The 24,422-nt window shown below is 43.4% G+C and overlaps 1 protein-coding gene across 2 annotated transcripts in view; it reads left to right on the top strand.

The window, feature by feature from the left end:
* The window catches only part of MKLN1 (muskelin 1), a 103,315-nt gene that overhangs the window by 71,990 nt on the left and 6,903 nt on the right, over positions 1 to 24,422 (top strand). For both annotated transcript variants that reach the window (XM_088141421.1, XM_007427177.4), the window contains 5 exons: positions 10,204 to 10,351; positions 14,906 to 15,020; positions 17,378 to 17,517; positions 19,969 to 20,071; positions 23,447 to 23,501. In XM_088141421.1, coding sequence (XP_087997547.1) covers positions 10,204 to 10,351; positions 14,906 to 15,020; positions 17,378 to 17,517; positions 19,969 to 20,071; positions 23,447 to 23,501 — 561 coding nt within the window. The remainder of the gene's footprint in view (positions 1 to 10,203; positions 10,352 to 14,905; positions 15,021 to 17,377; positions 17,518 to 19,968; positions 20,072 to 23,446; positions 23,502 to 24,422) is intronic.

Consider the following 24,422-nt stretch of genomic DNA (forward strand, 5'->3'; position numbering starts at 1 on the left):
CATCATCCTCTGGCCAAACATATTAATTGCACATTGGATTTAGACAAATGAGAACAACATAATTAGCCATCTTAAAAAAGAGAGAAAAGAAGAAAAAACCTGTGATGCTGAATATCAGCCTTTGTAGGCAAATGACTCATTTAGAAATCATGAATGAATAGAATTCTAGTTTACCGTCCTCGTGTGTCTGTGAAAGTAAATAAACAGCTCTGAACATTTCCCTTGTTTATGAAGGGAAATATTAGAATGAGTCTTTCTTAACAAGGAGGAACAAAAACCCATTATATCTGAAGCCCCACGCGTTGAGGAGGAGTTGTTTCAGTTGCAGTAACTCATTTTGCCTTGTGTTTCCATGCAACCGGGGCGTCTTCTCCTCTTCCTCTTCTCAGTGCGCTCATTTGATAAACGAATGTCTTCATAGTGGGGTCCAGAAAGAGATGAGGTCAGTTGGTGGAAGACGGGGACAGGGCAGCCTTCTCCAACCTGCCACCATCCAAAATTCTTGGAACTCCGTTTCCCAGATCCCCCAGCCGTTTGGAGATTCTGGGAGATGGGCCAGATGGAAGGAAAGCTGGGTGGAGGCTGTTGTTACATGCAATCTCCATGTTTAGAGGTAGAAGACTTTTGAATACCAGCTGCAGGATAACAAGCAAAATAATGTGTCTTTCCTTTTGTCTCCTGTTTGTGAGCTTCCTGGAAACAGGGTGTTGGCAACAGGATGTTGGACTATTGACTCAGCATTTGATTGCATTAGGAATAGATTCTCTTTTAAAGCAGAGGTGTGTAACTTTCTTTTTTAACTGATAGCTACATTTGGCATGCAGCCTTTTGCCAGTGGGCTCAGGACAAAAATCTTAATTTGGGTAATTTGATTATTTAGTAGGATTGTTCTCCATGTATTTAACAAGTCACCTTCTATTACAATTAGGTGACAACCTTTAGAGGTGTCCTGGGGCTGAATTCTTGGTTTGGGGGGGGGGGGGGTTCAAGATTCTGTTACTGTAGTCTACATCAGTAAAGGATAATTCCAGCCAGACTTGTGGAGTCTGTTTTCTGACCTGGCCTACCTTGAAGGGCTGATATCAATCTTAAAAGCATAACTGTTCCCTCCCTCTTGTACCCCAGTGAATTAGAGTAGAGCCAGTCTGGGCTTTTTTCTCATGCTTTCTCCAAGGTCATCTCTGTGGCTCTCCAGTTTCACAGAGTTACAGGAACTCAGACTGTAGACCTCTTGTTCCAGTGAAGATGCCCACTTCTTTCTTCCCTGGAGTCACATCTTAGTAAGGGTTGGAGACAAACCCGCACCCAGGATTTACTGTTATTACAAACCCAGCCTAATGTTGCTGTTGAGACTTCCACAAGAGAATGTTGGGTGATATAATTTCATTAGTGCGTTAGAGCAAATTCAGCGTGGGGGATCCGCTGTACCGTATCCGTCCTTCTTTCCTTGGATGTGGGAAATGCAGGTTCACATCCCTGCTCAGTTTCTAAACTCATTGGATAACTTTCTGTGAATACCCTATTACTCACATTAACACCCCCCACTACCCCCATAGTTATCAGAGGAAAGCAGCTACAGCTATAAATGTGGGTCAGAAGGACCAAAGACCTCGTTCCATCTTTTCAGGGATTGTAGAACTGTGTTTTTACACACCTGCTTCCCCAAAGCAGTGTGGTATATTGAGAGCCATTTCAGTCAGTGATAATGACATAGGCGACTGTTGTTCAAAGGGAATTAAAACTGCAAGAAGATCATTTAATAAATGCCAACCCTTTGGTGTGCCTAATGTAGATCTGTAGATACCTGCTTTGATAAGTCAGTGAAGAATCTTTAATTTTGGTAAGGGAGTAGCCAAAGATGCTTAATTTGTCACTTCTCGATTAGGGATACTAGTATGTTTTAGGTTCAGCCTGTCTGCAGTAGGAACAGCCAAGAAGCAATTAATACGGAAGCAGCTTTAGTGATTGTTTTTTTGTAAACTGCCCAGAGTCACTTCCTAGTGAGATGGGTCGTGACCAACTTTGACATACATACATACATACATACAAATAAATAAATAAATACAAATTGTCTTTGGATTTTCTGCTCTGTGCTGTTTCGTATCACCTGCTGCTTTTTAAGAACGGTACAGGTTTTTTTTTTTTTAATTTCAATTCAGATGATAAAGCCTCAACATGAATTAAACGGAACATTCTAACATCCAACTCTGGTGCTCTTAATCCATGATCTGACCATTTTGTTTTTAAATGGATGCTGACCTTAAACGTTCAGCTGGAAATCTAGTTCTTATAGGATGCTGGTTTCTTGTGAGTTGATTGTAGTGTTTTTCCATGTACTATTCCCTGAGAAGAGTAGAAGAAGATGAAAGCATAGGCGAGACATGCAGATAAATGCAAAAAGGGCTACCAGAAAGTACAACCTTTAACGTTAGTCTGCTTTGCCAATGATGCTTGTCGGATGAACAGATCCCTTTTCATAACCCTAAACTGGTCTTCTTTTTCCCTTTCTCTCACCTGTTCCTCACCCTGCCTCATCCCCATCCAGACTTGGTCTCCCCCACTTTTTTCTGCCTTTCTCATTGCAGCTCCCTCTTTTCTTAACCCCATCTCTGCCTTGTTTTTCTTCTCTCATTTTGGCTAACTCTACTGGAAGGAGGGAGACGAATATGTACGCGGGTATGTTAATAAGAGACTGAAGGATCAGCGTGGTGCCAATGGGGATCAGTTAATTTTATAAATGGGACACCATGTGTTACAGGAAATTAATTTTAATCAGTAGATATCAGTTCTGTGTTTTGTTCAGTCCTGGCCTTGTCTCATTTGGAGGTATGGTCTCTGATAGTTTTCTGTCTGTAGTCCCTCCTTAACAAGACATACGTATGTGTTGAAGAGGGAACTCTTCTGAGGAACGATTATTCTAGCTCTGTCTACTGATTTCCTTTCATGGCTTGTGCATCATTTTAACTGCTTAGTATTTTAGGCTAATGTGTATTCCACACCTGTTGCTAAAAGGCAAACATTTAGATATTTACAGTTCTACTTTCTTTTCCCTTTTCCCTTTTTTTTTTTTTTTTTTTTTGCTACTGGTAGCAAGACTGTGGGTGGGAATGTACCTAGCAATTTTTATGGGTGAGTTAGTAAAAATAGCAGGCTTGACAGCATCTTTGTACAAAAGCAGCTGTGAACTAAATTTGTTCAGAAAGTAGGTGCCATTCTTTCTCTCTCTTTCTCTACCCCCCCCCCCCCGCCCTTTTCCTGGCAACACTTCTGTTTTATATGTAAAAGTTGGACTGTAGTGTTTTCCTGTTTTCACTTGCCTTGGCAGAGTATATAGTAATGCAAGTTGCTTTGCTTTGGGGGCCAATTTGTATGATTATGTCATGCAATTTAAAGAGGGAGGTGTGCATATTCTGTATCCATTTCTGACACTATAATCCTTGGGAAAGTGGAATATTGTATTCTACCTCTGCCAATACATTTATTCATTGAAAAAATAACTAAAAGAGAGATATACAATATGGGGTTTTGGAGTATAGTTTCCACAGTCCTTCACCATTGGCATTGCTAGCTAGGGCTGGTGGGTATTTGTCTAAAGCTTCTTGCCAAATGCTTCTAAAAAAAAAAATTCCAAAAAATCCTATACACAAACATTTTTATGGGTCTGTGACTAAACATAAGGGAGCAAGCGTTTGTTTTGAATCCTGTTATTCTGTAGGGTAGAAAATGAGACAGTGTGGAAGGAAACCCCTCAATTTTATCCCAAACACTATAACCCTTTTGGAACACAGGATGTGTTTTTGTTTCAGGCTCAAACTGTGAACATTTGAAAGGTCATTCTGAGTTTGGAACATTTTGCACAACCCCTACTGGCCATATATTTGATGGCCTTGGCTGGAATATTTTAGAAAATGTGAATATTATAGCATTCTTATCACAAAGTACACAGATCTTGCCCTTTATTGATTGAAAAAAAGCGTAATGCTTAGTTACTGTGCTTAGTTACATCATAAACCTTGCACATAAGCATTTATTCTGTGAGTAGGTGCTTGCATCTTCCACACTGAAAAGGAACACTTGAACTGGGTCATTTCTTGAGGCAGCCATAGTTGGAGCTAGAAGGGAAATGCACATGTGTCTGTGCATCCATGCTTGCACATTTTCATGTGCTTGTCCCTCTGTGTGGTTCACTCACATGAGTAAGAGTGAGAACAGCAAAACATTTAAAGCTTCTACGTGGTCCTTCTTTGCTCTGTTTATCACTTTCCTCTTTCTTTATCTGATGCGAGGGTTGAAATTCTCATGCATTCATCATCCTTGGATATTGGACGATTGACATCTCTCTCCACCCCTGAAGCTCGTTTAGACCATTCCTTCCTTCCTTCCCCCTGCTTGAAATAGTCTTCTTAAATAGAGTGTATGGTTATCGCCAGCACCTATGGGATAGGAATGATGTTAAAGTCAGCATCTCTCCATCCTAATGAAATGTTGGGTGACTGTTGCTTCTTTTCCCGTCATCAGTAGTTCCTCCTGACTTATGCTTCTGATTTGCAAATGGGTGCTGGTAACAGTTGACTTCTTATCGGCTCATTGTTGAGGGGGAGGTGGATTTTTATACCCTCAGGGCCACAAAGCTGAGAGGCTGGGAGAATCTGGATTGCTATTTCAGGACCTCAGTGAGGTGTCCTTCCTTTGAAGATCTCACGCTGGCTAGCGAAGGGAGCTGCAGCATTTTGAAACGGCACCCTTGGTTCAGCTCTAGCTAGCACCAAAAACAAAAGCCTGCTTTTTTTGCTTTTACAGCACAGGGCAGCCTTTTAAAGATTGCTCTTCTGCTTTTCTTTTGGTTTTGCTGTCAAGAAGAGTGTTTTTGCCAAAGAGAAAACAGGCAAAATTAGACATAGATAACATTTCAAATGCAGTATTGCAGTATGTAAGAGCTCAGCTTTTTTTCTTTCTTTCCTCCTTTAGGCAGTGTCTTGTTTTGACAGGGGTCAGCCCATGTGGCCATGTGACGTGTTCCACTTAGTCATGCTGCCTAAGTCCCTTTGCTTTGGATCATAGCTGAAGCGAAGCAGCCTGGCCCTGTGCCATATGAGTAAAGCCTTTCTCTTTGTTGAGACCCTGAATCTTGGGGTTCATCTAGTGAAATAAATTGGTGAGTCACTCTGGACAGTCTCACTGAAAAGTTCTTGGCTCTTGACCTGAGCTTCCAGATTCAGCTGCTTCAGAATGTGGTGGTGGACATGATTCTCGATGCCCCTTTTTTAAAAAAAGAATGGGGCACATTCACAGAAGGTGAAAGATCCTCCAGTGGTTATTGCTCATAATAACTAAATGGAGCTTCTGCTTCAGAGGCTGTATGTCTGCACATTCCCATCATGGGGGAGGGAAACCACAGGGCACTGTCTTCCTGAAACTGAATCTGTCCACCCGATTCAAGAGGACCTGCTGAGGATGTCCCCACTGCAAATGTACATCGGTTTAGTATCCTCTCTCCTAGCATTCCATCAAGGATTAAAAACTTTATTCTGCGGTGTCTTTAGATCTGTTGACTTGTTGTAGATGTTCCGTTTTGGGTGGGTTTGATCAGTCTGAGTATTTTGTTCTTCGTGTATACTACATTGTAGGCCATCCAGAATTTTCTGATTGGAGTAGGTTATAAATACTGCAAACTAAAGTAAAATAAATATTCCCTAGAAGAATCAAACTGACCACTTTGGTGGAAAAACTGCTCCATTAGGTACATCCTTTGAATATGATTCAGTAAGACCGCTCTTACATTACTGTTCTTGGGATTTTTCCAGGAATGAGAAAGAGAACAGCCCCTTCTTCTTCCTTTCCACCCTGCCTCATGGGTTAACCTCAAAGCTTGTAATGGTTTTGTCAAATTGCTCCAGATGTTTCTTCATGCCCTGTGCCCCTATTAAGTAAGGCAGCGTCTACAGCTGCATATTCACATGAGCAGTTGTGAGAAGATTGTGGTTGTCCCCTGGGATGTATGGAGTTACAGTGCAGTCAAGCAGCTATAATCAGTGCTGCCAGCTGCAGAGTTTCAGGGGGCATATTTCTACCCTTACCTGGAGATGTCTTGGGGCCTTTTGGGTGCAAAGACACTCTGTTTCTCAACCTTGCCCACTTGAAGATGTGTGGACTTCAACTCCCAGAATTCCCCAGCCAGCATGCTGGCTGGGGAATTCTGGGAGTTGAGGTTCACCCAGCTTCAAGTGGCCAAGGTTGAGAAACACTGATCTAGATCCTCTTCATTGTTGGAGAATAAGGCCCTTTCCACACACACCCCACCTCTCTTTCTGTGCTCAATGAGATTCTAAAGAAGAAAGCTTTGGAGCCCTATCTTTTTGTAGATTTATTTGCGGGATTTATTGGCATGTAAAAGGCTGAATAAAAGTCCCTGTGTGAGTGTTACCCAGATTAAGTGCCTTCAGTCTGAAGCTACTTTGCAAAACTGTTGTCTGTCTTTAAAGAGGAACTCTATGAATGAGAAGGCTCATGTTTAAAACAAATGCAGCAGACTTATGAGTCAAACCACTTCTTCCTCAGCCATATCTTTTTTACTAGCCTACTCAGTTGCCCAGCAGGACTTCCATGTATTTTAAATACAGTGAAAAGGAGGAAAAAAAATTAAATGCATCGACAGAAGTATAGTTCCAGTAAAAGAGAATGTATGTAGCTCAGGGTTCTGCTGTGGAGTTCTTGGTGCCCTCTGAGCTCAGAGAACATCAAGAACTCCACAGAAATAAAGTTTCCAGCTCACAAGATATATAGGAGTTCTACTTTATCCAGTTTGGGTTGGATCACATCTCAAGTATTGTGACCAGTTCCAGCACTACACTTAAAATTTTTTTTGGAACAATACTGCAAGAAGGATGATAAGGAGACTTGAAACTTAATCTTATGGGGAAGGAACAGGAAAGTCTTGAGAAGATATCTAAAAGATGACACACAGAAATAGTTCTAGGACCTTGGCTTTGAAAGATGTATTCAAGCTGAGGCCAGACAGCCGTCCGTCTGGGATATGTTGTTTGGGATTCCTGCTCTGAGCAGGAGGTGGGACTGGATGGTCTGTAGGGAGTAAGGAAGATGACCTTGACGGAGATATACAGGATCTGTTGCAAAAGGGGCTGGAGCGTTTTTAACTCCAGAGTGAAGCAGACGCTTCCCTGATTCACTGAACTATAAGGAGGAGAAGGAGGAACAGCACAGTCTGGCTTTCAAGAATCTGTTGTTATAGCCCATCTCAGTAAATGTAGTGTTTGCCCACCTGTCGAGTTGACTTCTTGGCCTGGTCTACGTAGTGGGGCTGACGTGCTCTCAGTAACCCTCTTCCAACTTTAGGATTCTGTGCAAGTAGACTTAGACTGCTGTATCAATTCTTGGCAATGTGTTGTAAATTCATTTAGGTAGAATATAATTAATTTCTTATTAAATAGACATGTTAAGGGGGAAGGAGGAGGCAGCTACAGTGGTGCTTAAAGTGTGTGAACCCTTTCTAATTTCCAGTATTTCTGCATCAATATGACTTAAAACGCGATCTGTTCTCCACACAAGTCCTCAAACTAGATAAGGAGAACCCAGTTAAACAAATGAGTCAACAACTTTATACTGTCTGGCAAAAGTATGTCCAGCTTTGCGTTCAGTAACTGGGGTGCCCCTTCGGCAGCAATAACTGAAACTCTGTGTTTCCAATAACGATTGATCAGTCCTGGGAGGAATTGTAGCCCATTCCTCCTTACAGAACAGCTCCAGCTCAGGGATGTTGGTGGGCTCCCTCGCATGAACTGCCCACTTCAGGTGCTCCTACAACATTTCTGTAGCATTAAGGTCAGGACTTCAACTCAGCCATTCCACTGTATGATGTTACCTCATCTTGTACCATGTTCAGTTGTTGCTATGATTGGATGGAAGCCTGTTCCAAGTTTCCTTCTGTGTAGTCACCTACAGATCTCCTCCATTTTCCCCCTTTCACAGAGCAGTGAAAGTGGCTGGGTTGGTCCATTTGGAGAACTGTTTTGGGGGCAGGAGTGTCTCGGTGGCCAAAATCCCAGCTTTGTGACTGCGCTTTGGAAGTTGCAGATTCTGTCCTGTGCCCATGATGTTTGGCAGCAATCCTGGCACAGGGGCAGCCCTGGACACCCCAAAATGCCTGTTTTGCCTTCATCGCCCCCCACTGCACCGTGTGCTTCCAGTTCAGAACTCAAACGTCAGTGTTTCCTCTCTGCTTCTCATATTCAAAATAATTCCAAAGGGGACTCTCTTTTCCACCACTGTGTTGAGATAGCAAATATAAACCCAGTGCCGAGCAAAGGGTTTTGTTTTGCTTTGTTTTTCTATCTGCACATCTGAGTCACACACGGCTTTTTCTTGTTTAACACTGCCTCTCGTGTTTATGCTGCTGAGAAGTGCTTAGTCACACTGTGAGGTGCCTCCCTCCTCCTCCCCCTTTAGAGTTTGGGAAAAGCTTGGAGGAAAATACTGGGACTGCCGAGATTGAGATGCTGCTAGGCTGCCCTCCCTCGGCCTGTGAATTCGGAAGAAATGCCCAGGGTGAGAAATTAGGCTGGGAGCTTGCACGTGGGTACCGATGGGATTTGCAACCACCCGCGACCCCGAGCAACTTGACCGGATGTCAGGCATTTTTGCCCAGATTGCTCCCCCCCCACCCATGCCTGTAAAATGATCCAGAAGGAGAGAGAAAAACAGAACCAGCGCCCAGATCACATGCCGGTTACACATGCCAGCTGAAAAGCCGGTTGCTCTGGGAAACAGGAGCAGGACCTACCCAGTAAACATTAGAACAGCCAATTATTTGATTACGCTTTTATGGGAATTAATGTGAGGTCTTCAACCATCCTCCAGGGCATCCAGGCATCATCTTAAGTGGAAACACACTCCGGTGCGGCTTTGGCATATCCCTTTTGTGGCCACCTTAGCGTTCCTCATGAAAGAATTCTCACTTTTGCTTTAAATTCCCAGGGTGAGAGTTCCGGAATGAGCAGATGGACCACATCTTGTTTGGAGGCAGTGGAATCCAGCACGGTTTGGAGGGCTGTGCATTGGCCAGCTCAGTTTGGCTCTGCTCTTCTCATCGGAGTAAGGGTGCAGCTATGGACAAAAAAAGCTAGGTTTTATAGAAGCATTAGTTTCACCCAGTTAGAGATTTCCTTTCTGGATTACTTGTTTGAGAACTAGTGTGGAGTTGGTAATACTGTGTTCTATTACTGTTGGGGGAAGAAAGAACCAGGCTGAGAACAGATCATTCTGGAGAAAATCTGTCTGTGTGGTCACTAAGAGTGAGACCAACTTGATGGCACATGATCTTCATCAGTGTTGGAGAGATCTTGAATTTCGCCTCATCCATGAAGCTCCCTGATGATTGTGGGTTCATCAGAACCTCCTCCTGTTCTGTCCTGTCCTACTTCACAGAATGGTTCTGAGGATTACAATGAATGTCTTGGAGCAGTGGCAGGAAAATACATTGAATGGAATTGTTAACCAGAGAGAGAGAAAGAAAGAGAGATTAGGAAGTTATGGCCCATCTAGGTGAACATTTGGTCCTCTTTTTTTCCTACCATTAAAAAAGGGAACAGTGCTGGTGATCACTCCAGTTCCAAATGCCTTGTTTCCAATCAGTCTTCATTCCAGGGATAATAGATCTAGGATAGGTTGAATGGGGCTGCGTCGAGAAGGTACAAAATGTTGGGTCGAGTCTGGATCAAATTGGAAATCTTTGTTTGGGTGTTAGAGGCCTCTGTGCAAAAAATATGTATATTTGTGGCTATCCGATGTTAATTTTTGAGTAAAATGTGTTCCCTTTTCACTGTTGTGCTGCCTTAAAGTCAACTTCTATCACTGTGGATCCCTTTAGATGTGTCGATTCCACCTCCCAGGAGGCAGTGTGCAAAAGTTGGCTATCACCTGTCACTTCATTTCATTTTGAGAGTGAAAGTATCCAATTGTAGGGTTTAAAAACAGCATTAATAGCGGCCCTTCCACCAATTTACTTTTAATGACTATGCGAGAGTTAACATCCACAAAGCCGCAAGACGCAAGCCTGGCTGATCGCCTTCGGATGCTGTGATGTAGCCGCCATCTAGCGGTTCGTTTCTTTTTCGGGCCTCTTAGCTCAATGCTGGTAGCAGCTGTCATTGAGAAATGTAACAGTCCTTTGCTCTCCTTCGTCAATAGTTCCAATGACCGGCTTCACCCAAAGAGCTACCATTGATCCGGAACTGAACGAGATCCACGTGTTGTCTGGACTGAGTAAAGACAAGGAGAAACGGGAAGAGAATGTTCGGAATTCCTTCTGGATTTACGACATCGTCCGAAACAGCTGGTAAGCAGGAGATACGTTTTTCTCAGGGAGCATCTCAGGGGTCTCTTCTTGCCTTTTGCAACGATCATCTTGGTAACAGAGAAGAGGGCACACTGACTATTCTTGGAATTAGCAGTTTGCTTGAAGAAAGCCATAACCTTGCGCAGGGAAGTGGGAGTTCCCATGGATCTCATAGCTGCAGATGCCAGTAAATGAATCACTCAGAGCCAGAAGTGGCTCTTCTCCCTTTGCAAGGGAGCACTTGAAACAGGGTCATTGAGAATTCATAATGTTCTGGTTTCATTTTCCATTCACACAGGTTTTTTTTTTATGGTTCACAGGTACAAATATGTCTGTAACTTGTATCTTGTAGTGGCGTTGCAGCCTTCAAGCTAAATTGACCAGATGGTCAAAGAAGAGTGGATTACTTCTGAGAAAATGGCAGGGGGCCTGAAATGTATCATTAAAAATTAGGTTTCTGACCACGTTGTTTTCTTAATAGAGAGTTTGAGAGGGATGCTGGTTTTCAAGTTGGGTTTTTTTTTTAAATCTGTTTTGGAGAAGCCCTTTTCTGATTCACCTATCTAATGCATCTTTCCAGATCAACTTGATTCGATTTATAAGCTGGGATTCAGCTGAATCAGATTCCTTACCTCTTGAGTGAAGTCAAGCCTTGAGGCCCAAGCCAAATACTCTTTGCACTTTCTGTCTTTGTGTTCAGCTGGTTGAGCCTTAGAGCCAAAGTGTATTTGATCCCGCTGTGTGCAAGAGGCAGAGTAGCTTGTCTTATCCCAGTCCTCTTTATTGCCCCTTTCAGTACCTGCAATGGCTGTTGCGAGTAGAACCTAGAGGTGGCAATCATTTTGGATAACTTGGCTAAGGATCAATTTCTCCCCTTTGGACCTCCGTCAATACTAGAGGTCTTCCCTAGATGCTTCTGCAAAAGAGGGGTGATGGATAGCTGCTGAACAGAGGACCTTCGCAGTCGTGTTGTATCTTTTGTGGAATGCCTCGTCTTTGTAGCGCTAAGCAGGCATCTTTTTGACTTTCCAGGTGGGGTCATTTGTAATCTTACGTTCTTTTGCTAACCTGTAGCAAAAGAATACAAGCCTTGTGGCATTTACTCTGCCACTTCTGTGAGTTTTATTTGGGATTATCCTCAGCTGGTATTTGTGCTTAAAAAGGTTTCCTAGTATTAAAACTTGGATTTTTAAATGTATTGGTTCTCTTTCATTGCCAGCCATCTCAGTGACTTCTGTTAATAATGGGTAGTGTATGAAGGGTATAGAATGAATGAATAAAATGTATGTGACTTGGAATGCAATTCCCTGCATCAAGGAAAACACTTGCATATGATAAGCAAGCCATTTTTAATATGTGAATGTGTAATAGTGGCATTTTTGCTGTGATGTTTAAATGGTTTGAGTTAGCAGAAATCTTGTGGAAACATGGAGTATTTGGTGATCGTGTTAGTGTCTTTACAACAATGAACAAAGGAGCAATACTAGTTTCCTGCAAGAGCACCTTGTATGCATAGAAATGAAAGTTACCATTAGCACTAATGTTGTGCTGAGTCCCATAGAGAAGTGCCACAGACATTATCTTCTGCGCTCAGGCAGCCCACAGAAGAGATTGCTGCAATTCTCCATATATGGAGCCATCTTTGAAGGCTTGCTGGAATCTTCCGCTGGTCCAAAGTAGCAGATGAATGGCTCAAGGCAGTCAAACCACAGCATTTACTGTTGGTCTCTTTTCAGGGAAAATTGTAAGTGAAATTGCAGGTGTGGACACTTAACTCTGTCAAACCCTAAATGATCTGGGTTTGGGGTATTTAAATGGCAGTGAGAGATTCTGGGAAGGAAATGGGAGAGAGAGCAGCAGGTGAGTCTTTTGACAGCTTATCCCATAAATGGCAACAGCCCAGGTAGGGAGAGTTCTGGAAAAAAGTATCTCAAAATTTCAAAGAGACTTACTAATTTTCTTAGTTACATTGCTAGAAATGAGGCTAGGAAATTCTTCTTATATATTGGTGTAAGGTTTCACAGCTGGCATCAGCGAAGCCATGATGAGTTTTGGGGTTGGATGGTCGTGATCTAGTTTTCTTTTGTTCTGATGTTCAGCAGCTGGACTCAAAGACAGACCAATTAGGAACTGGTGCTCTTAGAATTTCTTCAAAATTGACTAGTCAGAAGAGGAACTAATCAAGGACCAGGTTTCTTGGACTGTTGTGATGTAAACAAATCAAAGAGCCCATATCAGTTGCCTGTGAGTTACTGAGAGACACACCACAAAACAGCTCACTTTGCCTCTGAAAATGCAAGCCACAGAAACATCAGTACAAAAGAAAACTAGACCATGGCCATTCAGCTCAAAAACTCATCTCTGTTTCAGTTTCCAAGATTCTCTGTTTACCCCAGATGAGCATTAAAGAGACCTTGTGGGAAATCTTTGTAGTTCTTGCTTTCTTGATCTTGCTGCGTAGGGCTTGACAGAGGCCCCCTTTTCCCATATTGAAGTCTCAGTTGGAGGTCCTCTTCCAAGTCTAGCATGGGGTTTTTTTTGAGAAATGGGCCCCTTGAGTGGTGTTCCCAATGTGCCACTCCCCAAAGAGTCTTAAAAAACTGAGGTCCTTCTGGGGTCAGGGAAAGTTCTTCACCCAGAACTTCCAGCATGGATGTTTTATTGTACAACATTGTTAACCATCAGGAGTCTTATGGGATTTGATGGTACGCAGATGATGATGATGATAATAATAAAAAAAAATGGTTGGATAAAAATGCCAAATCCAATCTAAACATCTGGCTGACTGTGCAACCAAACATAATAATAGTAATAATTACTGTACTTGGAACAGCTTCCATCTTGCAACAATACCTTTAACCCCATCAAACAACATCTGCCCACCCCAGGTCCTTGGGAAGGACTCGATAGGTGGACAGAAATGCCAAATCCAGTCTAAACATCTGGCTGACTGTGCGACCAACACCACCACCACCACCTCCTGCCCTTTTCCCCTTCCCTTATTCTTTTCCTTCATCATCATCATCATCATCATCATCAACTTCAGCAGCAGCAGCAGCAGCAACAACAATTTGGATTTAACTTGAGGAAGCTTTTTGTAGGCATTGCTGGATTTTAAATTCCATTTGGGTCATGATTCTGCTTTCTGTAGTTCAGTTTTAATATGACGTTGTGAAGTGCTGTGGGAATACCGAAAAGTGATTTAAAACATGTTTAATGTAGATGGGCAAGCCTTCAATGTGAAAAAAGGGAAGATTTTACAGAGGAGAGTGGGGAGAAGGAACATCTAGCAAAATGGGAGCAGACCCAGGCGCACACATGCGTACACAGGCATGTGCGTACACACACACACATGACAAAAACTGCTAGGGAGCCAGTGTAGTGTAAAGGGTAAATTATGGAACTGAGACTAGGAAGAATGTAGTTTCAAGTCTTTTCTTGGCTATGAATCAAAAGGAGTCTGGTATCACTTTTCTGACCTTCACATTTCATTAAAAGGTGATAATTTTTAATTTGGTAATTTATTAAAAGATGATAAATTTTAATTTTAATAAAATTTATTAGTCAGAAAAGGTGATGCCAGACTGCTGATTTTTTGGCACCATTGACTAATCCAGTTCTTCTCCTATGATTGCCTATTCCTATGGCCATTTTGAATATTTGGAGGGGAGGGGGGTTGGGAGTCTCTCTTAGCCCCACTTAACTCACAGGCTTTTTTTTTGTTGGGATAAAATGAGGTCATGCCCATAAATACCCCTGTGTATGCCACCTTTATCTCCCCAAAGAGAGGCAGGACATAAACGCAATAAATGAACAATATTTGTGGAAGGAGAAGGCCTACCTTGGTATCAAGAGCTTTTATTCTCCAGCTCTTAACTATTTAATCAAAGAACATATTCGACCTGATTGTTCACAGCAGCCTGTCTTTTGTGGGAAAAAACTGCAACACCCAAATCCTGCAACATTTTGTGTTGCAGCTTGTACCAAGCATGGCATATTCCAGAGCTATTGGGCTTTTTGAGATCAATGTATTTATTTGTTTACTACATTTTATGCTGTCCTGCTTCACAATAACCTCTCAACATGGATTTCCATTGTAACTATCAGAATTGCATCATGGCTTTTCCAAACCTGGTTGTTACACTTGTTTCTCTCTCCTGCTCAAAAAAAGCTTATGAGTTCATGGCAGCCCTCAGTAGTTTCTTTCATCTTGAAGGCTGTTACATACATTCAGACAGCCTTGATTTGTTGGCTAGGTAGATGGAGATGATTTAAGCTGCTGCTAAATAGGACATCCTGATGAGGCAAAGAAAAAGGCTGAGGTCACACAACCCAACCAGGGCAAGGTAAAGAGCTAGTGGGTATATTCACAGTTAACCTCGGTTAGAACTTTGGTAGCTTGGTGTGTTGTGCAGACGCAACCCATTCAGTCAGCTTTGTATGAATTCAGATAATGCTTTAGCAATAAGGCTATGTATGTGGTAGAACTGCAGGTAAGAGAAGAAAAGTAAGACTTGCCAGTTAACTTCTGAGTGCCAATATGCTGTATTTCAGGTCATGTGTCTACAAAAATGATCAAGCAGCCAAAGAGAACTCAAACAAAAGCCTTCAAGAAGAGGAGCCCTGTCCACGTTTTGCACACCAGCTTGTGTACGATGAATTGCACAAGGTAAGGTGTTTGAGAATATAGTATGGTGGTCAAGGTTATCATCGTAACTCTGAGGCCTGGGTGGGGCGTCTGTGAGATGCATGATAGGTCTCCTGATTGCCATGGTAAGGTTACAGGAGTAGGATTGGTATGAGTGACGTCCTGGCCAAACCCAATCCTCATTGCATATAGCTTCTCTCTTAACAGAGGATGAGGTGCACCATGACATGAAGATTCCTTCTCCTCTCTGGCTTGCTGGTGTAGGCAAGATTATTTTCAGGAAAGAGAACCAAATCTGAGTCTCCAGTTTCGAACTGCTTGATATCTACTTGCTTTTAGAGGAAAGGGAGGGCGCAGAAGATAAAGGTTATCAAACCTGAGCTAGCTGCTGCCTTAGTATCCTCTTCCTGGCGGATGATGATGGGGGGTGGGTGGGTAGAACTATTCCAGGTATGGTCCAATTCCCCTTGAAACAGCAGGTGACCTGGCACTGCTCTGTAAGGGATCAGTTTCAGTGGTGACACCAGTTGTGCCTCCTGTTGCAGAAGATGCCCCTCGCTAGAGTGCCTCATGCTTTAGTTGCTTCCTGTTTAGATTACTGCAATCTGCTCAGCATGGGGCTGCCCTTGAAGAATGTTTGAATGCAAAATGAGGTGGCCCGATGGCTTTTCAGCATGGGCTTTGTCGGCTAATCATGGGTCAACCGCACTGGTTGTCCTCTTGTTTCTGGGCAGTTTGTAGTTCTCGTTGTTAGCTCAGATGGCCTAACCAGTGGGCTGTCTTATTTGAAAGACGCCTGTTTTTCGTACAAACGTGCCCTTTTCTGTGTCCTGCCAATAAAAGGTTCTAGCCAGTGGAACATGGTCAGAGCTTCTTTGCAAGGTGACAGCTTGTTGGGGAGATTATTCCAGCACCTTCCTTGTTTACATCTGATCGGCTTGTCAAAACAGCATTTTGCCTGACTTTTAAATGAACATGACAGTTGTCCAACTACAACCAAGATAGGACCCTGATCTGGGCATTTTAGAATTTAGAATTTAATTTAGAAATCTTTATTGTCATTGTACAACTTGTACAACGAAATTAATGCCACCCCAGTGCAGCTTTAAAAATATAAAAACCATAAAACACATAACACACATAACACACGTAACACACATATAACATAACCTTCACATTCCATATTGCACAACCCCTGATGCTGCATTAATACTGCACTATACAATAGAATTCAGTATAGTTGCAGCTCTAAGATAGAAGCTATTCTTCAGCCTATTGGTCCTTGTTTTCATTATCCTGTACTGCCTGCCAGATGGTAATAGTTCAAAAAAAGAATGTCCCAGGTGGGATGGATCCTTAAGAATATTTTGAGCCTTCTTAAGGCAGCGGGAACTATAAAGTTCTTCCAAAGAGGGGAGAGGGCAACCAATGATCCTCTGGGCAGTGGTGGTAACCCTCTGGAGCGCTTTCCTATCTGCCACTGTGCAGTTAGCAAACCATACACAGGTGCAGTAGGTTAAAATGCTCTCAATGGTACAGCGGTAGAAGGTCACCAGCAGTTTTTCATTCAGTTGGTGTTTCCTGAGAAGTCTCAGGTAGTATGATCTCTGCTGGGCCCTCTTAACCAAGGCTGCAATATGAGCGCCCCAGGTCAAGTCCTCCTTTATAATAACACCCAGAAACTTAAAACTGGCCACCCGCTCCACTCGGTCTCCATTGATAACCAGGGGCTGGACATCTAATCTATTCCTCCTATAGTCCACTATAAGCTCCTTGGTCTTATTGATATTAAGTGCCAATTTAAAGTCTTTTCTCTAATTTTTGTTATGTGCACTGTTTTAATTTTAAAAAAATACATTTTAGATTATCATTAGCTTGCTCTGGACTTCTTGGGGTAATTCAGAAATTCTTTCATGGTCTGCCCTACTTCCTGAAGTGCCTGGACGAGAGAAGCAAGCAATTGTTGCACTAAATGTAGCTACTTCTACATGCTCCTTGGGCAACATATGGTGCTCCTTGGGCAACATATGTGTGATGGAAGGCATGAGTGAGGAGGATCCTGGAATGGAGCTTCAAGGTTACAGGGAGAGGGAGAGACATTCCAAGCATCTCCTCAGCCCCCAGCTGGAGCATGTGAAAGTGAAGAGAAGGAGACTGGCCCCTCCCTAAGGGATTCAGGGTTATAGTCACTGTCGTTGGGGGTTAGAGTTAGTCTGGCGAGATTCTGTCTAGTAGGTGTAAGCTAATAAAGTAACTGAGCTGTTCCTGGACTGTCTCATTGTGGTTCTTGGGCTGAACCTGACAATATGACAGGCCGAGATGGTATCCCTTTCTGCCTATTATTTATGACCAGATCTCTCCATGCTTATCCCTTCAAGGTTCATTATTTGTTTGGAGGAAATCCAGGCAAATCCTGTTCTCCAAAGATGAGGCTGGACGACTTCTGGTCGTTGAAACTCTGCCGGCCGTCCAAGGAATACTTGCTTCGCCATTGCAAGTACTTGATAAGGAAGCACAGGTACAGGCCTGCAAGGGCTGCTTTAGTGAGAAGAAGCAAAGGCTTGGGGGTGTGTGCGGTTGGGGGGAAACGGGGCAACCCTCCCTCTTTAATAGAGCTCTCTCCCTCCCCGGATATGAAGCCTTAAAGGTCCATAAAGGCTGCCATTAAAGCTTGTGGCTTTTTTTCTATTTGGTTTATTTCAAGGGAGCTCGTTCTGGCTGTTTTCAGTTAAACGGGACAATAGTTGGCAAGCGTAATCCCATTTCTGTACAACTTGCCTCTCCTCATTTCTGTCCCACTCTACCCTAAATATACACGTTTAACTCCGATTAAGTGCTAGGGGAGATTTTGCCTTACCTTCGCCTGTCTCTTCAACAATCTGCTTCTGTTAAATTTCCATTTTTCTGTTACTTTCTCCTACTCCTGTTATGAAACTGGATTGAGGTGCTGTGCCTTCTAGATGTACCAGTGTTTATTTCTTGGTGCTGATCCTTACACACAACAGACCATCCATGCACGCAGACCACTCCTACACTGCATTATACTCAGAACACACATGAGAAGCATTTTAATAGTTGAGTCAGCTTCTAACGGTGTAGATTTCAGAGTGGGTAGTCCACAGGCTGCACATGACCCCAAATGTCCCTTCTGCCAAGGGACATCACCACCCCTACCCTATCCCCGTAGGACTTTCCGGGACCCTCAATTCAAGTAAGCGGGTGGAGGGGTGGAGAGGTGAATACCTTGGCCACAAAAGGGATGCCTGCTGCTGTCATACGTAATAATTTTGACCTGCTTTGTAAAAATTCACATACTGTTTTTACTTGAAAGGAAGATGAGCTGCTCTCCCCGCCCCATTTTAGGGTTTTAGGCAAGAGGGGAGAAAAATCAATCCCCTTATACTCCAGCCACACTGTTTAAATGCCGCTTAAAAGGAGAAGCCGCTTTTGTCCCACTAGGAATTAGGATGTCTTCTCCGGCCTCCCTGCGGGCATTTCCTGGGTTCAGGAATTACCAGAAGGGTTCAAAGTCCCTGCTTCGGCCTGGGGATGCACTTCAGCCCTTTTTTGGAATGTCTAAATTGAGCTTTTCTTCTCATAAGTCCAGTGACCTGATCCTCTTGCCCCTTCCCCACCCATTTTCTCTTCCGTTCTGAGACCAGCTTCCTCTTCCCTACCTCCCTCTTTCTTTTCTCCATCTTTTTTGCTGTTTCTGCACCTGTGTGAGAAAAAATGGGTACTGGGCACTTACAGTGGGGCTAGATGACCTCTGCGGTCCCATCCCTTCCCATCCTTATATTCTGTGATTCTAAGGTAAACTTGAACATTGCGTGGGGGGTGGGGATGGGGGGTGTTCATAATTGTTTCCCCCCCCCTTTTTTTTTGTTAGTTCTTCCTTTGGTGGTGGGTGGCGGGAATGTCTTAAATTCAAGCTCATCTTTGGGTCGGGTAAACATAGTACAAAACCTTGTTCTGTTGGAAAAACAGCTGATGGACGCTGCTTTCCCTCTTGGAAGATTATGCAGGAAACAGATTATTTTAGCTGTTGTCTTTTTGCGAGCTGCAGATGAAAAACCTCATACATCTCAGCAGAAGTGCTCCACAGAGCTAGGGCCTTGTGTGCTAGGAGGCGCCAGGTCTTACCACACATGGAGACGGGGTCAAACATTACAGCCATCTTCCATCCAGGATCACTAGAATAAAAGGAGGGAAGGGAAGGCAACAGAAAACCCTGTCTGCTTTCCTGAACATCTTGAAATATTAGTAGATGTAAAATAAGATTTACTGAGGAATTGGTATAATGTAACTCATCAACCTGAGCCCTAAAGGACTTTCCTTACCCAGCTGTGGCCTTCCGTATTCTTCAGATGTTAGTTTTTCTGGCATCGTGATGAAGCTTTTGCCTTTCTGCTAAACTTGGGATGAAATCCCCCCCATAGCACGTGGCCCTTAAGAATAATTCCCCCTTCACCCCCATGGAAATGTGAGTGTATTTATTACAGTTTTCACTACTACATCATGCCATTTAGCAACTTAGCTTTTTGCAAGTGCTTAGTAAAGTAAGCGTGGAAGCTTCCTGGTTTGGAAACCTTTCCACTGTTCTTTTAGAACAGTGTTTCTCAACCTTAGCAACTTTAAGATGTGTGGACTTCCACTCCCAGAATTCCCTAGCCAGCCGTGCTGGCTGGGGAATTCTGGGAGTGGAAGTCCACACATCTTAAAGTTGCTAAGGTTGAGAAACACTGTTTTAGAAGTTCAATCAAGTCCAAATCTAAGCCAATCCCTTAGGTCTGGTCTTCTGCCATTTAAAGGTGAGGCTGTATTCCACATGGAGTTCTGGTCTCTGGCAGCCCCGGACAGCTGTGCATCTTATAGTTGAATCCTGGGCTTTCTTCTCATAGTCTTCCAAGTTCTCCTGAGCTATCTCCAGCCCTTGCAAGCCACCTCCAGCCCTTGTGTGTCTCCACAGGTTTGAAGAGAAAGCCCAGACAGATCCCTTAAGTGCCCTGAAATACTTGCAGAACGACTTGTTTGTCACTGTGGATCACTCAGATCCTGAGGAAACGAAGGAGGTAAGTGGTGACGTCACTGCCTTTTCCCATTCTCGTGGAAAGAGCCACCCAACTGCCGCCGGAATTGGCACTTCGGAAGCAGCTGGATGGCAAAGCTGTGGATGCTCGGTGTGGGGCAGTAGTGGGAATGCGTGTGTATGCACCCGCATGTGTGTGCAGGGGAGATAAAGTCATCGTTTAAAAAATGGTTGGATATCACTTGGCTTCCTGGCATTTCTTTTCATTCCGGTCCAGATTTTTTTTTGGTCAACGTTACCATCTTTACTCTTCCTTTTCATCTTTCATTGTATTTTGTTTTCCTTGTTCCTAACGTAACCATCCAAAGTCTTTGGGCGTTGAGTGGCATGTAAATTTAAACAACAACAATAATAATTTTGTTCTTATAATTGCTTTATGGGTTCAGTGGTTAACCATGGGAGCTCGTCTGCTGATGGCATTGTTACCTCTTTTTAAGGTTTCATTTGGATGGCCTGATTACTGTTCTTGCCGTTAGCATCAGAACATATATTGATGAAGGGGAACTGATGGGGTTTTGCAGTTGGCCCAGGTTGACATTTGTCAATTGCACAGTGCATTCCAGTCATTACTGGATTCACCCACCTTACGACAGCCTGTGACCTTCCTCCTCCTTTTGCCTTCCTGTTTTACAAATTCTCAGGTGGTTCTCTGATTCCCTGGCTGTCCTTGCTGTGTTAACCCAAATCCACATCCTTAGGGGAAGAATGTTGAGCCCAGTGGACCTCCCACACATAGCCTGAAGTGGAAAGTTTCTTGTAATGTCGCTTAATGTTCGTGTAATGTTGCTTAAGTATATCAGAGATTGAAGGGAAACTTTCCTTGACCCAGTGTTTGCATTTCTCCTGGCAGATGTATTTGCAAACAGCTACAATTCTTGTAGGAAGACTTGACATTTTATATGTAACAATAATACGTGTGCACATAGAATAGAGAGATGCACACCCACCCCCTCTCGTGATGCAGTGTGTAGAAACAGTTTCCGGTAGCCATTTGGGGGTTATAATAGAACAGACTGTGCGTTGCGGAGAGATCGGCTTTATTAGCCCAACAATTAACGCGAAGAACATGAAGAGTATCTCAGAGATAGGGGAAGGGGGATTTTTTAAATCACTGAATTAGGGCTTCCCCATCCTAGGTAATGCTTGCAGTCCACTGTAGCCCCTCTGGGCTGATGGTTAGTATTGTTCTTCACACTCCTCATGTCTCTGCTGACTTTCAAAACGAATAAATGAAGCCCAGGATCCAGGGGTTCACCTGAGGAATTTTTTAATTAATTAATTAATTAATTAATTAATTTATATATCAAATTTGTATCACCGCCCAACTCCCCCACAAGGAGGGACTCTGGGTGGTTCACAACAAAACAATTTAAAATCAGTAAAAACATAAATAATACAAATATTAAATACAATTATTAAATACAATAAAATCCAAGAGACGGTGATATTATTTCAGCCTGTGACCAGATAATATCGGTCAAAGGTAAGACTAGGGAACCAGCCAACCCCAAAACTGACTATTCCCATCCCCACCCCATACGTGATGACAAAACCAGGTCTTTGGTTTTCTTCTGAAGTCTAAAAGGGAGGGTGGGCCAACCTTTTAAAAGGGAGGGGGCCAACCCAATTTTTGAAGTTAGTATGGTTTTTCAGCCTAGATTTGAAGGAAAGGCAGCTTGAGTACAGATTCAGTGGGTTAGATCAAAGCTTCGTAACGGTCACTCCACCCCCAATGCCCTTGTCTTTGATTGACTTCCTCGTTTAATGAACGTGTTCTCCACTTCCGTCACGGAAGCAGCTCTAGGCAGCTCCCATATTAGGATTAGAAAGAACAAGAGGATAGGAATAAGAACAAACAGATAATCCATAAGCAATCATGCCCAGTGGCCCATGGGGGAAAAGAACAAAACGAAACCCAATCACAGTCAGAAGTCAGAGAGCCTTTACCAGCCAGCACATCACAGCTCATGTGCTCCAGGGCCCGTTGGAAGAGCTGGGTTTTTGAAGATTTGCAAAAAGGACAACAGGGTCAGCACCTGATGGACATATGGGGAGATGGAGTTCTATAGGGCGGGCAGAGCCACAGAGAAGGCCTGTCCCCTGAGTCCTCCATGATGATACTGCTGTCCAGATGGGATATTCAGAAGTAAAGTTTTTCTGAATATTGGAAGTGTCATATAAACTTATAGCTAATAACCTCTATTAGGTCTCCCAATGTAAAGGCACCCTTGAGTTGAACTGGACTCCCCGTGACACATCCACCCTCTTTTCTTGGTAGCAAAGCAGAAGTGATCTGCCATTGCTGCCTTCTGAGATATTCTTTCATCTTTCCAGTGTAGCTTGTAGCCCTGGAATTCCCCTCCTGGTTTCTCCTCCGAGTATTAATCCAGCCTAACTCTGCATCACTTCTGAGTCTATACAGGGTTGGTCAGGGGCTGGGGCATTTAGTGTTTGTGGGATTTAAAAAAAAAAAAAAAAAGCTGGTGTTAGGAGGCTATTGTTTTATTTTTATTTTGTTTGTTGGTGGGATTGGATCTCTCAACTGTCTTTCTTGATAGTCTCAAGTGATCTGTTTATTTATTTAATTGTCTGTTGCCTCCGTTGATTGTCTCAGTCAATGTAAGACCCATCTTAGGACAAAGCACATGACAAAGTAGGCTTTTAACCCAAGCAAAGGCTTTGGGCAGATGTCCAACCTATCCTTCAGTTTATGCAATATTTGGACTCTGTATTTGGAGTCATTGGAGCCAGTGGCCTTGGGCCTCAGCCTGGATGTCTAGCAAAGTCCTTCTGAGTGCCGTACAACTACACGTCCGTCCGAAATGATATATAATCCTCCCTTTGAGGGATGTGGTCAGGGAACAGATGTCCCAATGTTGTCCAGCTCTTAAAGTCCAGAAGGTCTTCTCTAAAAGCCCAGGGAGTCGCATCCCTGTAAAAATTAGAAAAAGTGAATGCCATGGCTACCTTTGCATGACGGCAAAATATAAATCTGTGCAAATAATTGCAGACAAATGCGTGCACTTCCCTCCACAGTATTTCTCAGTGGCACAGAGCTATATTTTTGTCCAGCTCTCTTGTAACAAACCGCAGTTTTTGTGGAGGCACATTGCTTTTCTGAAATGCCACAAGGACCGGTTAATAAAATAAATGGAGCTGAAAAAAGCGAGTATAGAAACACGGAGGGAGAACCGTAGTACTTATTACTAGTAGGAAGCAAAAACTTGCTTTGGCTGGGTTAAACATTGGAAGACAATCCTCTCCTGTTTTCTTATCCCACCCCTTTCTTTTTCCTCCCCAAACACTACCTTTTACTTGTTAAAACTCTTCTTCTTCTTCTTGTTTTCCCCCTGCCTAGTTCCAGCTACTCGCTTCGGCACTTTTCAAGTCGGGTTCAGATCTGAGCACATTGGGTGAGTACGCTTCACACTGGCTGCTTTGCAGCTGCCTCAGAAACCGGCTCTGGGTTTAGTTCCAGTAACGTCACGGGCTGAGTTTCAGAGTCATAAGAACACAGACAGCGTGGTGGTATTATCCATATAAGCATTGGAAGCATCGGTCAAAACAAATTAACTTGCAGTACGTCATCCTGGGAGCCAGCAGCCCTTGCCCAGCTGGGGTTTGGGAAGTGGGGGCGGGATGAGTTTGATCTTTGCTTGCTGTGATGAAGTGCGCTGTTCATATGGGTTAGTTCAGGCTGTTCTAGGCAGTCTCTCTCCTTGGGCAGCCTGTCAAGGAAAACAGCAACATTTCAACTTCCCAGAACCAGAAATCCAAGTTCAACTTTGCAGATCATAATAATCCTCCCTTCCCCCACCCTCCACAGCACTTCCACTACTGTATAATCATAATTTGCAAAACAGGCTTGGCTGGATAGCTTTCTTCTCCCAAATCCTATGAAGGTTCTCCCCAGGGACAGCACAGAGCTAGGAGGCAGGGAGTGTGATGGAAGCACTGGGAAGAAACAAGTGATTCAGGCGACATAATTGGAATGCCAACACCAAAACTCAGAATCAAAAGACTGCGTTTCCAAATCCATCTTAGTCTGAATGTTACTTCAAGCACTGCTGAATGCTGCAGATGGCTCTTCCGTGGCTTTGTGACATCACAGAAGTGGCTTTTTCGTGGATTTATCCCATAGCATTCGTGTGGTTTGTTGAAACTCAATGGCTTTATGGTGAAGTTGATGATGCAGATTCCTATTGTGAAATCATTGGCCCAGTTGTAGCAGGATGAAGGTTGGCCCCATCCCAGGGTTTGCGGGACTGTGTGTCTCCCATAACAGCTTTGTGAGATGAATCTGCAGGAAGGCAAGTACCCCAACTTTCCTGAAA

Source organism: Python bivittatus, unplaced genomic scaffold (assembly GCF_059951505.1).
Source record: "Python bivittatus isolate LINGU-HERP-01145 unplaced genomic scaffold, Pbiv_v1 ctg000330_np1212, whole genome shotgun sequence".
NCBI lineage: Eukaryota > Metazoa > Chordata > Lepidosauria > Squamata > Pythonidae > Python > Python bivittatus.